This window comes from Peromyscus eremicus, chromosome 10, assembly GCF_949786415.1.
Source record: "Peromyscus eremicus chromosome 10, PerEre_H2_v1, whole genome shotgun sequence".
NCBI lineage: Eukaryota > Metazoa > Chordata > Mammalia > Rodentia > Cricetidae > Peromyscus > Peromyscus eremicus.
Genome location: NC_081426.1, coordinates 81,350,055 through 81,364,709, shown reverse-complemented (window position 1 = coordinate 81,364,709; position 14,655 = coordinate 81,350,055). Strand labels below are relative to the sequence as shown.

General features: G+C 42.6%; 1 protein-coding gene and 1 pseudogene across 1 annotated transcript in view; both read right to left on the bottom strand.

Annotated features, from left to right (window-relative positions):
- Positions 1-592: 592 nt before the first annotated feature.
- Positions 593-2,281, bottom strand: LOC131920326 (phosphoglycerate kinase 1-like; annotated as a pseudogene).
- Positions 2,282-3,517: 1,236 nt separating this feature from the next.
- Positions 3,518-14,655, bottom strand: part of Afm (afamin) — a 28,137-nt gene continuing 16,999 nt past the window's right edge. Inside the window, 8 exon segments of the mRNA XM_059274771.1 lie at positions 3,518-3,538; positions 3,876-4,008; positions 7,296-7,507; positions 9,662-9,794; positions 11,269-11,330; positions 11,332-11,496; positions 12,816-12,964; positions 13,812-13,881. Coding sequence (XP_059130754.1) covers positions 3,518-3,538; positions 3,876-4,008; positions 7,296-7,507; positions 9,662-9,794; positions 11,269-11,330; positions 11,332-11,496; positions 12,816-12,964; positions 13,812-13,881 — 945 coding nt within the window.

Sequence of the window (14,655 nt, the reverse complement as noted above, 5' to 3'; positions counted from 1 at the left end):
ACAAAAAAATCTCGGTTGGAAAAAATCAGGAGAAGGAAATGCATAAAATTAACATTTTTGTCTGGTAGAAATGTAAGTAAAATCTTTAAATTTCAGGACAGCTCTATATCTCCAATTAAAATATATTGAGGGCTGAAGCGATAGCTCAGTGGTTAAGAGCACTTGTTATTCTTGCTGAGGATCTGGGTTCAATTCCCAGCACCCACGTGGTGCCTCACAAACATCTGTTACTCCAGTCTCAGGGAACCCGAAGACTTCTTCTGGCCTCTTCAGGCACAGCATTCATGTGATACCAGACAAACATGAGGTCAAAACATCCACATACATAAAATAAATAAATAAACAAAATTATATTGACTGTGTATTGTTTGTTTACTATAACGACATTTTCAAGAACAAATTGGAAAATGTACATAAACATGATCTTAAAACAAAAAACTGGTATAATCAGAATAATTTTATTTAATAAGTGTTATTAAATAATAATAGGTTATAGTTAACTATAAATTCTTTTTATTGTTAGCCTTTTTGTTACATCACATTCATTCAAAATGGAATACAAATCAGTTTGCCTATTTTCTCTTTTTTTTTTTTCCGGTGGACATCTTTATTAATAATCATCACCTTCTCCAAACCTACAGCTGGAATTTCATCTCATTTCCATGCCGAGTCATGAACAGTGACAAAGCTAACCAGAGGCTACTCAAAGAGAACTAAGCTTTCACAGCTCACTTTCTTTTACAGGCAGACTATAAATAGATGCACTCTAGAATGCACAATGGTTTAGTCGCTAAGGAACTCAAATGGGATCTTGAAGAATGTAGACAAATCCCGGTGCAGTAGAGACGAGCTGAGATGCCGTGCAACTGTTTAAGGGTTCCTGGTGCTGCATCTCGGCCACCAGCTGAATCTTGCGCTAACACCAAATGGAGATGCGGAAAACACACTAAGCTGACTTAGGGGCTGTGCACAGGAACCAAAAGGCAGGAAAATACTAAACATTGCTGAGAGTGTCCACCCCAGGAAGGACTTTACCTTCCAGGAGCTCGAGACTGGCCCCACCCCCAGTGCTCACGTGGCTGACTTTATCCTCCGTATTCCATTTGGCACAGCAAGTGGCAGTGTCTCCACCACCTATGATAGTGATGCAGCCCCTAGAAGTGGCTTTGACCACCTCATCCATGAGGGACTTGGTTCCCCTGGCAAAAGCTTCCCATTCAAATACCCCAACAGGCCCATTCCAAACAATCTGCTTAGCTCGAGCCACAGCCTCAGCATATTTCTTGCTGCTTGCTCTCAGTACCACAGTCCAAGCCCAGCCAGCCAGCAGGTATACCAGAGGCCACAGTAGCTTGGCCAGTCTTGGCATTCTCATCAAATTTGTCAGCAGTGACAAAGTCAACAGACAAGGTAATCTTCACACCATTCTTCTCAACTTTGGACATGAGATCTTTGACAACCTTGGCTCCTTCTTCATCATACAGAGAAGCTCCAATCTCCATGTTGTTGAGCACCTTCAGGAAGGTAAATCCATTCCACCACCAATGATCATCTCATTGACTTTGTCCAGCATATTATTGATCAGCTAGATCTTGTCTGCAACTTTCGCTCCTCCCAAGATTGCCAGGAAGGGTCGTTTAGGACTCTCCAAAGCTTTGGCAAAGTAGTTCAGTCCCTTCTTCATCAAAAATCCACCAGCCTTCTGTGGCAGATTCACACCCACCATGGAGCTGTGGGCTCGGTGTGCAGTCCCAAAAGCAACATTGACATAGACATCCCCAAGTTTGGACAGTGAGCCTCGGAAAGCATCAATTTTGGCTGGCCCAGCTTTAATCTTGTTCCCAGAAGCATCTTTTCCCTTCCCTTCTTCCTCTACATGAAAGCGGAGGTTCTTCAGCAAGATGACAGTGCCAGCTGCTGGGTTGGCACAGGCATTCTCTACTTCTGGGCCCACACAATCCTTCAAGGACATAACATCCTTGCCCAGCAGAGATTTGAGTTCTGCGGCCACTAGCTCTAAGGAGTACTTGTCAGGCATGGGAACACCATCAGGCCGGCCCAGGTGGCTCATAAGGACAACCGACTTGGCTCCATTGTCCAAGCAGAATTTGATGCTTGGGACAGCAGCCTTGATCCTTTGGTTATTTGTGATCTGGTTGTTCTTCATAGGAACATTGAAGTCCACCCTCATCACGACCAGCTTCCCCTTCACATCCAGCTTGTCCAAAGTCAGCTTGTTAGAAAGCGACGTTTTGGCAACACGGTGAGCTCAAGAGGCCTGGACCTGAGGAAGAGGACTGTTTGCCTACTTTCATGAGGGTCTCTGAGGCTTCATCAAGCTCTGATCACAGACACACTTAATATGTATTATAATTGATTATGTAATTTTCTCCAAGGACAGAACAAGAGCCACGTAGAACACTGTGAACATCACAGTGGGAAACCTCTTAGCTAACTTACTGCATCTGCCTATATTTAACACTATAGAGGAATATTGCACATTTAGGAAGATTTTCTAGTGAAGAAACTGACTGTCAAGAAAATGTTGTGACTGAAAAAAGGATGGCATACAAGTTATTCACAACACCCACCTCGGTGGGAAGTTCTGGACAGTGAGACAGACATCAGGGCATAGCCATTGGCCTTCAGGCCTGAGTTAAAATGAAACCAAGAGGAAAGAGATAACTGAGAATTGGCTTCTGAAGGAACCAGAATCCACCAGAATAATAATGGAATGTCAGAAATATAAACAAATAGCTTTATGAAGATAGTTGCCATCATAAGTTCTTAGCCAATGACAGAGTCTCCAGATAAGCTATTTATTTTTTAACATGCAAGGAGGAGCCAGGTAGGAGAAAGAGGTGAAATTCTATGAATTTTAGAGAAAATTAGATGATTTCTTACTGAGAACAATGATGACATGAAGACAAAAACAGTCAAAGTTAGTCTCAAGTTATTCTTCATAATGATTATTAAACTACTGTTGGCTTTCAGCATATCATGTAGAAAATCTGCCTGGTGCCCTCTACAATGTGAGTCTGTTCATATTCAGAATTTTCTAATGTTTAGAACCTTTAATGAGCACACAAAAAATCATTTTTATCTTAGAACTAATCACTGGTTTGCATCTATCCAACGATGGTCAAAAGGCTAAAAGATCTCCTACCCTGTGCTTTTCTGATAAGAGACTGGTCATCATTAGCCCATCAAGAAGTAAAGTCTACATACAGTCCCTTTCTAACTAGTGTGGTCTCATGGTATTTCAAACAGGAGACATGGCAGAAAAAAACTTCCAAGGCTAGATTTACAAATGGCTGCACAGCCTCCTCTTTGTCTACTAGAAGAATCCTTTCTAAACTCTTTGGCTACCTATAAGCAATTCAGTTGCCCTCTGGCCATCACACTGTGAACAGCCCAAACTAGCCCAGGTAAGAACATTATATGCGCACCATTGAGATTGTACATGAAAGGAAGAGATATTGCACCAATGTGCAGGAGCTCCAGCTCCTCCTAAATCCTAGATCCGGATGTTATCTGACTGCAATTACATGAAAGTTCATGAGCCAGAAACCCCCAGGTGATCTACTTCCTGGATTCCTGATTCACGGACAATAATGGTAATAAAAAAAATCATTGTTTTACCTCTCCAAAATTTGGGTTGTTCTGCTTAAATATTTATTTTCAAGTCTGTCTTGCTTCTCCCGTTTCAGGACTGCATACCTTTCTTTTTAAAATGAACTCTATTTACTAGGTCTGGAGAAGAACTTCCGGTTCTGCATCTCTAACACACTGTGAGCTGATGATATGCTGCTGGTCTACTATCCACAGTTTCCACAGCACAGCCCCAAATGACAACTGAGCTATGTGTACAATACCTTTGTCTGCAGACACTCTGTTTTATTGTCTTCTTGACAACACGATGGAACAGCTGTTTCATAGCAAGCAGACATGGTCAAGATATTGGGTCCATGGAAGAATGGATGCTTTCTAGAAATTTCATAGCTGTACCTGAAATTTACAATTGCAAAGTTGTATGGTTTGGAGATCAGGCACATATGCTGATGTCATTTCTCACAAACAGTATTTATTTATTTATTTATTTATTTATTTATTTATTTATTTATTCGTTTGTTTGTTTGTCTATCTGAAACTTCTGGAAATTCTGGTGATTGAGATTCAGTGGCACTTTGCCTGAGAACAGATCAGCAGGCTCATTTCCTGGGTGCCCATGAAATGACTGTGACAGGTGGGTTAAACATGATCAGAAATGAAAGATCCCCAATTTCTTCTAGAGACGAGGAGGTAGGAGGTTTAGCAATCTAAGCCGCGCTGTAATGCAGGGTTGTTTATCTGGTTCAGCAGTTGACTTTACAAGTATTGATGATGGTCAGAAGCCTCTTAAGGTCAGCCAGAAGTTCTTTCTAGACTAACAAAGTCATTGTCCTCTAAAAGGGTCATTTAGTATTTTTGTTACTAAACTCCCTGGAATTACGTTTCCTCACACTAGACTGTGGAACTTGTTCAAGAACAGACTCATGCATACTTGAATATGTGCTCAGCACAAATCAACACTATAGACCAAACCAGTACGTCCCCGTACATCCATTTCCTTTTCCCGTGTTCTTAGGAAGACTACTTTCCCAGCCTCTGTAGCTATATGTAGCCCCTGTTGGCAGCTATGATCAATAAAATAGTAGTGGACATGCTGTGCCTCCCTTCTAGGCTTGGTCATTTATTTCTTTGCTAAACTCTCGATCCTCTTTCTTTTATAAACATATGTTCCTGATGATGTAGCCCAACGTTCAGTTACTCATCAGACAAGAATCGTCAGGATTTGAGGTGAGCTGGGAAAAACCGAGCTGCCAGATGCCAAAGTAGCCAAGTAAAGCTGGAAGCCAAGATATAAGTCACAGTTATGCCATAGGCGATGATTTACTAGGGTCATAAAGGGGACAGCTAAAGGAAGAATGCCAGGTCTTCTGTTCCATTTTCTCTCCCCAATGATCAGGCCAGTTGAGGATCATAGGAATCAACCTAGGGTTCAATAAGGTGGTTCAGTGGGTAAACATGCTTACCATGCTTATTAAACAGAGTTTGATGACTCTGGAAGACATGTGAAGAGAGGAGGAGAGAAATGGCCTCATAAAGTTATCCTTTGACCCCCTCCCCCTCTACACACACATGCACATGTTTGTACACAGTAACTTTTTAAGGAATGACCATAGATATTGAATCTGCCCATTCCTGGGGGCCTTCTGGAAAAGCTCCTAAAGTTTTGTGGACCCTGGAGCAAGGGTAAAGAAGAGCTAATGAGACTGGGCAGGAAGGGCCTCTGCTGAACATCCTGGAAACAGGCCTCCAAGAGGAGGCAAGTCAGCAAGAAGTACAGCTTTGCTTGGGAGCATGGGGTCCAGGGGAGCCAAGTCCCTGACAGGGTCTTCAGTGTACTGCTTGTGCTCCTCACCTCTCTGGGGATGTTTTGGGGTTGCCTGAAGCTTGTAGTAAATAACAGCATGTGTAGCACCTTAATCCATGAATAGCCATACTCATATTTTACTCTTAATGCCTTGTATTTTCAAACTTGCCTGACACATGATCCTTTAGTCTTTTCTGACTAAGAGTATGAGGGCACATAATTCCTTCACACAGCTTCTGAAATCTCTGAGGGCAGTTCTGCCCCTACAAGGTAGAATTTAAGAGGTTTGGGTGCCTCAGTTCCATGTTGTCTAGTCTCTTTATTTATCTCTGGCCTAGACTAACATGAGCAAAATCTATTATCAAGTTCCCAGATTCTAGGTCCAGCAGTCAGATCTCTGTCTTCTTCCTCATGTTGGTGAGGACTTGACCTGAGTAATCCAGACACAGCCACACTCCATGAGAACCACAGTCTTGTGTTCCCCTTGTCCTTTCCTAGCCCTCACCCCTATCTACTTCTTAGCACCTGACTCTCATAAGATGTAACCCCATGCTAATTAAAATTCCAGACTATGATCCTGGTAATGCTATAGTGCTCTCACTCGGTGCAGGATTACACAGCCCATTTTTCTGTTGAAGACTCACCTCTGTTCAATCTACAATTATTGCTTGTTTCTTGGCTCAAATGACAGAAACCCTATCTCACACCTCTCAGATGCTCTGTCTGCTATCTAGAAGCTGAAGCTTCTCCCCAGGACTGTGCACTGTTACTGACCTCTAACTCCAGTGCTCTCTGCTTTTTATGGTTTTCCTAGGTGATGGCCTAGTCATCTGGAGGGACCCTTTGTTGTACATGGAGAGAGAGACTGATACGGCGCCTTCTGAATCCCCTCACATCCCTAGCACTGAAGCAGTCTTGATTCTTAGGTTTCCAAAGAAAATTTCACACAGTGGCACTGGCAAGAATCCAGCAGCCAAGGTGGCATCAGTAGGTAAGGAAGAAGAAGCACAAGCAGACCTCCACGGGACAGGGTGGCCTAAACCAAGCCACACAGGCAAAGGACATCCCTGAAATCTGGACTTGCATCTTAGTCTACCATTTCTCCTCCCCTTAGGCATCCCTGGGGTGGCCTGGGATAGTCTTCTTCCTGGAACAGCTGGTAGCCTGTTATATATATAATAACATAATCTGTTAGGATCTGATGCTTTACATGCTAAACATGTATGAAGTACAATGATCCACGTTGCTGAGATGTTCACAAGGGGAAGGGACAAGACTTCCTTCCCACTTGTGTTCCCCACAGTGGGCAGGTGGGCCTTGTGGGAGCCAGCTGGAGCCTGCCTAAAGTGGCTTTGCCATCCTCTCAGAGCCTCGTTCTTCCTCTTATCTAGTCAGGTTGGCTGCTTGGTATGCATCCACAAGCTCTCTGTGTCCCTTCCTCTGGTGTTACAAGCTGTTTTAACCCCAGCATTTGTTTAGCACTAACATCTGTTTCTTACCTCAACACTTTACATATCATTTTCTACTAGTCTTCCTAATCATGGGGCTGAGCACTTTACAGGGCCCAGTCTATTCTAATCTTCCACAGCAGACATTCCCAGGACCTACTGATCCAATAGGATGGATGCTATTGCCATTCTCAAAAAAAAAAAAGTATCATGGCTCATTTCCATTTTAATTCCATATAATAAAACATCATTTTCAAAGAATTTTATGTGCCAAAAGAGTCTGTTTTAAAATTTGAAAAATATTCTTCTTTTTTTTTTAGAAGCATAAATATTTGTCAGTTTCAAATAACTCTGGATTTGGAATTATAACCTGTTTTTATGTTCAAAAAAATATTCTTCTTAAAAGACCATGACAAAGAGAAGTGGCTTACCTTGCCTTCGGTGACATGTGATTCCCTTCATCCATCTCACGGACCAGCTCAGGCCTTGGCATCAGGGATATATTGATGCCGTCTGCATCATCTTTCTTATAGGACAGGAAGCACTTGAGTCTTGCTGTACTTTTCATCTTAAAACGGTCAGTGAACACGTGATTGCCCACCATGCCTTGGTTGCTGCAAGTATGTGTGAGGAAGGTTCCCATCTATAGGAGGAAAGAGTGACAAATAGGGGTGTTTCAAAGACCCACATTCCCCACCATGGGAAAGCTAACCTGGGTGCACGATGCTGAGCTTCGAATCCAGTAATATCTGGACACAGAGATTTTAATTTTATTTGTTTATTTATTCTGTCTACACATGTGTATTCACATGCCTGTAAGTGTGTGCGCATGTATATGCACGTGCATGCACATGACCCAGAGGCCAGTGCTGGGTCTTTCTCAATCACTCACCATCTTAATTCTAAAACAAGGTCTTTCAATGAGCCTACAACCATACTGACTGATCAGCAAGCTCTGGGGATCTGCCTGTCTCGGGTCCCTACTGCCGGTACTGTGGAAACGCACTGTGCCTGGCTTGACATGACTACTAGGATTTACACTCAGGTCTTCACACGTGTACAACAAGTATGTCACCAACTGTACTATCATGCCAGTCCCAGGCATACTTTTCAAGTAAAATGCTTTTAAGCATTCACTTTTTTTACATTCGTTTATCTATTATGTATGGTGAGGGGTGTGTGTTTGCCTTGGAGCAGGTGTAGAGGTCAGAGGACCACTAGAGGGGGCCGATTCTCTCCTTCCATGTTATGAGCTGCTGGTATCAAACTGAGGCTGTCCTGATTGGCAGCCAGGGCCTTTACTGAGCCATCTGTCCAGCCCCCTTTTAGGTATTTAAAGCTAAATCCAAACATGCTAATTGTTGACCACAGAGAATTTACCACTTACCCTTTCCTATGTAGTGGCTTCCTTCTCAAGCAATTGACAGGCTTTTGAAAAATAGTTAGATATAATTCAGAATTTCCAGGGCAAGATATTTTTAATGAGAACTCTCCATAAAAAAAAAAAAAGCTACTAATTTGCTTATTTCCCACTCATTTTTAACTTTGTTTCCATGGGAACATATTTTAAGCATTGAACTTCAAGTCAATGTGTGTTCGTTGTCAGCTTTCCAGCTGGAAATGTAATAATTCCAATGTTTTCAAATGTTTTTAGGTGGCAGGAAATGTGTGGAGTTTGGTAAACCTCAATTTGCATGCGTGTCTCATATATTAGGAATAAGTATGGAAAAAGTCATTTTTGAAGCAGAAATCCGAAGGGGTTGCTCTAAAAGGAGTGTATCCACCGGCAGAACCTTCATTTAATATGTGGACTGATGACACCCCACATCAGATATTCAGAGTCTAAAACACTACGCACAGGCATTAGCCCCAAGAGATGAAGCAAGGGAGAAGAAAAGTTACTTCTCATTTATATGTTACATTGTTTAGCCTGAAAATAACTGATCCTAAAACTCTTTATTCTAAAACAATGTTAGTGTTAATCAAGAATTTCTCAGGGAGGGAAATTGACTCAATGGCTGAAGGCGTTTGCTGCCAAGTCTGACAACCTGAGTGTGATCCATGGGACCCACACAGTCAAAGGAGAGAAAGAACTCCCACAAGTTGTCCTCTGATCTCCGTTCTCTCTCTCTCTCTCTCTCTCTCTCTCTCTCTCTCTCTCTCTCTCTCTCTCTCTCTCTCTCTCTTTCATCACACCCTCCACGGAGCCATCCAGTGGGGCTGCCACTCACAGGTGCCAGGGTCACACCACAGCAGGGTGCTGCAGATGCCACAGCCACAGGAGCAAGAGGAGCAGGACCAGCTCCCTGCTCTCCCCAGCTCCCTTACCCTCAACTCCCCCACACACTATGAACTGAGTGACCCTGGGAAGATCCAGAAAGATCAAACAGCCACCTTAAAAGCTTTCCTTTCCTACTGCCCTTCCTGCCCTCCTCCCTTCCCAGCTGACCATGACTTCCTTGGCAAGTCACCTTGACCCCATTGTACTAAGATGGCCAGAGAGTTACAGTCAAGGAGTTAGGAGCGATGGTGTAATTCTAGCAGAGTTATTACTGTCCTTTTGTTTAAATGACACAGAAAAGGCAGCAAGGTTTGGAATCAAGCTTGCCTGGCAGTTTTCTTACACTGGAGCCTCCGTCGCGGGCATCTCGACTCTAGTTTGGTGATGGTTGTGCTCTCAAACACAGGACTCTTGGACTTGACAGAGAAGAAGAAGACCCCACAGGGAATTCTATTTTGTTATCTTTCCTGAGACGCCAGTAGAATTTCGGTGGGAAAACAACAAATGAGTAACTACCTCTGGACCGAAACAGGCTTCCGGCTCCTGCGCTTCGTTGCACTTCCCCCCAGCAGCGGTGAACTTGGTGAACAAACACTGACGCTCCTCATTCATGATCTCTGGCATCCACTTCACCAAGCTGACCATAAACCTGTGCTCACAGACACCCAACAGAATCCGTGAGTGACTCCTCTCTGGAGCTCCGCTTCTTCAACATGTTCGTTACAGAAACACACCCGTCCTATGCTTCAAATTTGTGAATGTAAAAAGTTTAAATTTGAGTGACTCCTCTCTGGAGCTCCGCTTCTTCAACATGTTCGTTACAGAAACACACCCGTCCTATGCTTCAAATTTGTGAATGTAAAAAGTTTAAATTTCTGCAAGGGTCTTTTTTTTTTGAAAAATTTTAAAAATTTTACACATCAACCACAGTTTCCCCTCTCTCCCCTTCCTCCTCCCCCCTGCCCCCTGTCCCTGATCCCCCATCTACTCCTCAGAGTGGGTAAGGCCTCCCATGGGGAGTCACCAAAGTCTGGCACATCAGGTTTAGGCAGGACCAAGCCCCTCCCCACTGCATCAAGGCTAAGCAAGGAATTCCACCATAGGGAATGGGCTCCAAAAAGCCAGTTCATGCACCCAGGATAAGTCCTGGTCCCACTGCCAGGGTCCCCACAAACAGATCAAGCCTCACAACTGTCACCCACATTCAAGGGGCTTAGTTTGGTCCTTTTTGCAAAGGTCTTATGAAAGTTTCTTTCTAATTCATAGAATGGACTCTTGGAGGACTATATAGTCACAGACACCCCCTCCAAAAAAAAAATGGATCTTATTGAACATAGTAGATCTTCTAGAAGATTCATGTCTAAAATCAATTCCCTTTCCTCAGCTAATACTGTTTCTCTTATACTTGGTACAGACGAGTGTCTAAATCCAGAATCATGGCTCTTTATTCTTGGCATGTAAACATTACCAGAGAGAATAAAAGCAAAATTCCTGCCCCTTTGCCTCTCTCCTGTTCTAAAACACTGAAATTCTCAAGACAAAACTCCATATCATTGGAGATGGCCAAGTGGCTCAGTGGGGTAAAGGTGCCTGCCACCATGCCTGATGAGCAGAGTTCCACCCCAGGACCCACGTGAAGGAAGGAGAAAACCAACCACCTCAAGCTGTCCGCTGACCTCTCAATTCATGTGCACGGTGCACACAGTGGCATGTACACATGTGTGCACACGCCCGTGTGTGTGCGCGCGCACACACACACACACAAATTACTAAATAAATTTAAGAACATTTTTAAATATCTGTATCATCCTCTCCCAAAAGGTAGAAAAAAAATTCACCTTTTTTGCCCCTGTCCAATAGCCCTCTGTCTAACTGCCTTGCCCTTCCTTCCAAATCCCAGCCTGGTGGATAGACTCTCCAAATTTCCAATAAGGAAAGCTAGATTGTTGTTGTTGTTTATAAACAACAGCAATAAATACACAATGTTATTTTTGTGGCTAGAAGAGCAAAAACAATTTGTTGAACAACACAAATTGTGTCAGCCAAAGCACCTAGACATCGCGCTAACTTTCCTGAGTCACGTGTGCCCTTGGGGCTGTAGAAGGGCCTGGGAGAGTTCGAACCTGTGTTTCCTATTCTGAAGGTCCTCGTCGTGAGCCTGACACCAGTCTGCACGCAAAGCAGATATAAGTGCAGAGACTGACAGGAGGGCGGGCGTAGCTTGTGTCAGCCTCCAGATGCTCAAAGCAGTGCCTCCTGAAGGCGAAGTCTGTTTTGCAGCAGTGGTCCACAGCAGGATTGATAGCTCGGTTTTCATTTACTCCACACAGTTCTCCAAGAACTAAATCTGCCTGTACCGGTGAGAAGTGGAACACGGATATGATTTTAAAACTCCAAGGACACTTTAAAAAAATACATACGATTAGGTGAATAGCTAGTTCTGAAATCACCAGTAACCTTGCTTAGGAAAACATGGGTGCTTGTGAAACTGACTGTTACACTGTGTAGCAAGAATGGTAAAGGCTAAGTGGCAATACTACAAAAGTTTAACCTACAGCAATTAAATACCTACAGATTAATTTTTTCGTGTTATATACACAAAGTTTCTATTGTGTACAGAGACTTGTGAACAGCCACTTCAAAGTGACAACCAAACATGGTTTCTGGGTGTATTCTGTTCCTAGGTACCCTCCACCCCATTCCTAAAAGACTAGGCAGAAAGTAACGTTTCTATCTGAACTCTCCCTTTGGGGGCAATGTACAAAAACTGTAACACTATTTAAAATGGTAGGGTTTCTGGTCTGGGATGTAGTGCAGGGGCAGCCTGCCTAGCACATATAAGAACTACAGAATAAGTGAATTAGTTTTTTGATGCCATTCTAGAACAATATTGTGCTTCCTAAATCATTTGCCCTAGCCAATCACCTCTGACATAATTTAAAACAAAGAAAGATAATTTGAAGAATCCTTGAAAATGACTTAGGACATTCAGTTTCTTCTGATTTTCAGGGATTCACATGGTGAGCCCAAAAAAGAAGATAATATTTCTTACTTGGACGATGTGGAAAACTACAGAGAAGAGTAGAGAATTTGTGTAACTCTACAATGGAAGGCGTGAGCACGAAAAGCCAAGTGCCAGGTCTGCCATCCCAGCACTGAAGAGTCAGAGGCAGGAGGATCACCACAACTTGGGAGCAACCTGGTCTGCATAGTGAATTCTAGGCCAGCTAAGACTGTACAAAGATATTGTCTCAAACACAGGAACAACAGATGACAGACAGAACACCAATAGACATGCTAATGGGGAGGAGGGAGATCTCATTGGGCCCCACCTCTACAGCTACAGGCAATTGACAACTGCTGAGAGAGGAAGAATTAGTCTTCCCCAGGGATGAACCCCCTAATTAGTTGTCCAATACCAAATGATCAGACCTAAAAGCATTACATACTAGTAACACTGAACAGACTCATCAGGTTTTATTTATACATTTATCCGTGTGTGTGTGTGTGTGTGTGTGTGTGTGTGTGTGTATGTGTGTGTGTGTGTAAAACAATAGTAATTAAAGAAAAAGAGGTCATGAGTTTGAAAGGGAGTAGAGAGTTATGATGTAATTATACATTAAGAATTGCAAATTTAAAAAAAAAGAATAGGTACATGGGCCATACTCACCAAGTCATCAACGCAAGCAAACTCTTCACTTAGGGTGCAGCAGGATGCCAAAGCTGCCACCATTTCCTTGCTAAGGGAGATCAGTTCTTCCGTGGAGAGCTGGGGGGCTGCCTTGGTGAACTTGACAAGGTAACTGAAAGAAAACACATCTGTTTGACTCTAGATGATGGCAGATACCCATTTTCCTTTGAATAACTACTCACTCCAGATCAACCAACCCATGAGAGATAGTAACAGCCAGCACCAAAACAGTGTGACTCCCATGTCCTGATAGAACATCCTGGACAGAAACGTTCTTGGCCGGTAAATAAAGTTCTTGAATAGTTTGTGGTAAATAGTCTAAAAGGACCATTGGACAGACTTGTTAGGAATAAGATATAAAGAAAGCTACGATCCTTAAATGGACTGAGGTTGACGTTGCAGCTGACAGCAGCGTTGCAGGAATACTGAAGTCACGTTCGGATTGAAGATGTTGAGCTTTAGTAAACCCAGCACTAGCATGTTCATTATTTTTAAACCTAAATTAACTGCATATTATTCTTGAATTCTCATAAAAGCACCAAAAGGATAAACACTACAATGTTAAGCAAATCCACTGATAATTCTGTGATTACCACTGGCTTAACCCCTGAGCTAACCATCGGTTCCCCAGGAAACAGGAGCCACCTGAAGCTTTCTCCATTCTCCTCTCCCACAAAACAGAATCCAAGAACCCTGATTTGGAGGTGAGAAACCCGAGTTCACAGACACTAAAGCATTACAGGAGCACTCTGTCTAGAATCTCAACTGTGGCCTCATTTCTAGTTAAGGATTCCTGTAAAGGCTGAGTGTGAATTCTTGCCTTTTATGCTCTTGTTCCTTCCCAGAGTTGACAAATTGGCATAACTGGAAGACTGACCTAATGGTCTCTGTTCGAAAGCTCATTTGACCCTGGTCACAAGTGTTAGTCCAGTTATGCAGACAACCTACGGGAGTAGCAGGGCATCCTTCTCCAACTCCTGGAACGTTTACATTCTTGTTGGACCACTGCAAAGCTTTTCTCCGTTGTCTCATTGAATTTATCCTCCTGAAAATTAAAAGCAACCATGATTACAAACATTTTATCTAAAACCGAATGAAGCCACGTGTCAGCTTGATGACTGTCTCTTTTTTGTTTTCAGATTATATCCAAACTCTAATTACTGTATATTTTTCACCAAAATATAGCTTTATATGTTTGTGCAAGAGTTTGAATTATTCCATTATAGATAGACAGTTCAACTCTCTCATCCTTTTTAGAGCTTTAGGAGTTATAAGGTAAAATTTAAATTTTGCCTTGGCAATATCTGTACATTCTTCCCTAGAAGCAGCCAGAGAAGTCATTCTCTGCATCGTTAGTAAAGGAGCGTGGCTTTGTGAACTTAAGCAACTTTCTGAGGGTGACCCAGCTAATAGGCCTTGCTGTAGAACAACGTAGGCGTATTTATCTTTATTTCTATCTTTCCCATTATTTAGGTTTAGAACTTAAAACCTCCCCTAGTTGTCTTTGATTATTTTTAATGGACATTTTTTTTGCCACAGCATAAACTGGACATTTTCATGGGGGCTATGAGAGAAAACCACACTGCAGCACATGGACATGGTGGGACAAACGTGTCTCCCTGACGAGAGAATTTTCTAGTCCATGATTCATCCAAAGACAAGGAACAGAGTGGCTTGATAAGGACAGTGACAGAGCATAAATGAAAATTAAAAAAAAAAACAGTTTTCTTATTGCATTGCCTAAATATGAATGATTATAAATTGACTTTCATAATATGTGGAAGAAAATATAAAATAAAGCAAAAGGAGTATAGAACAA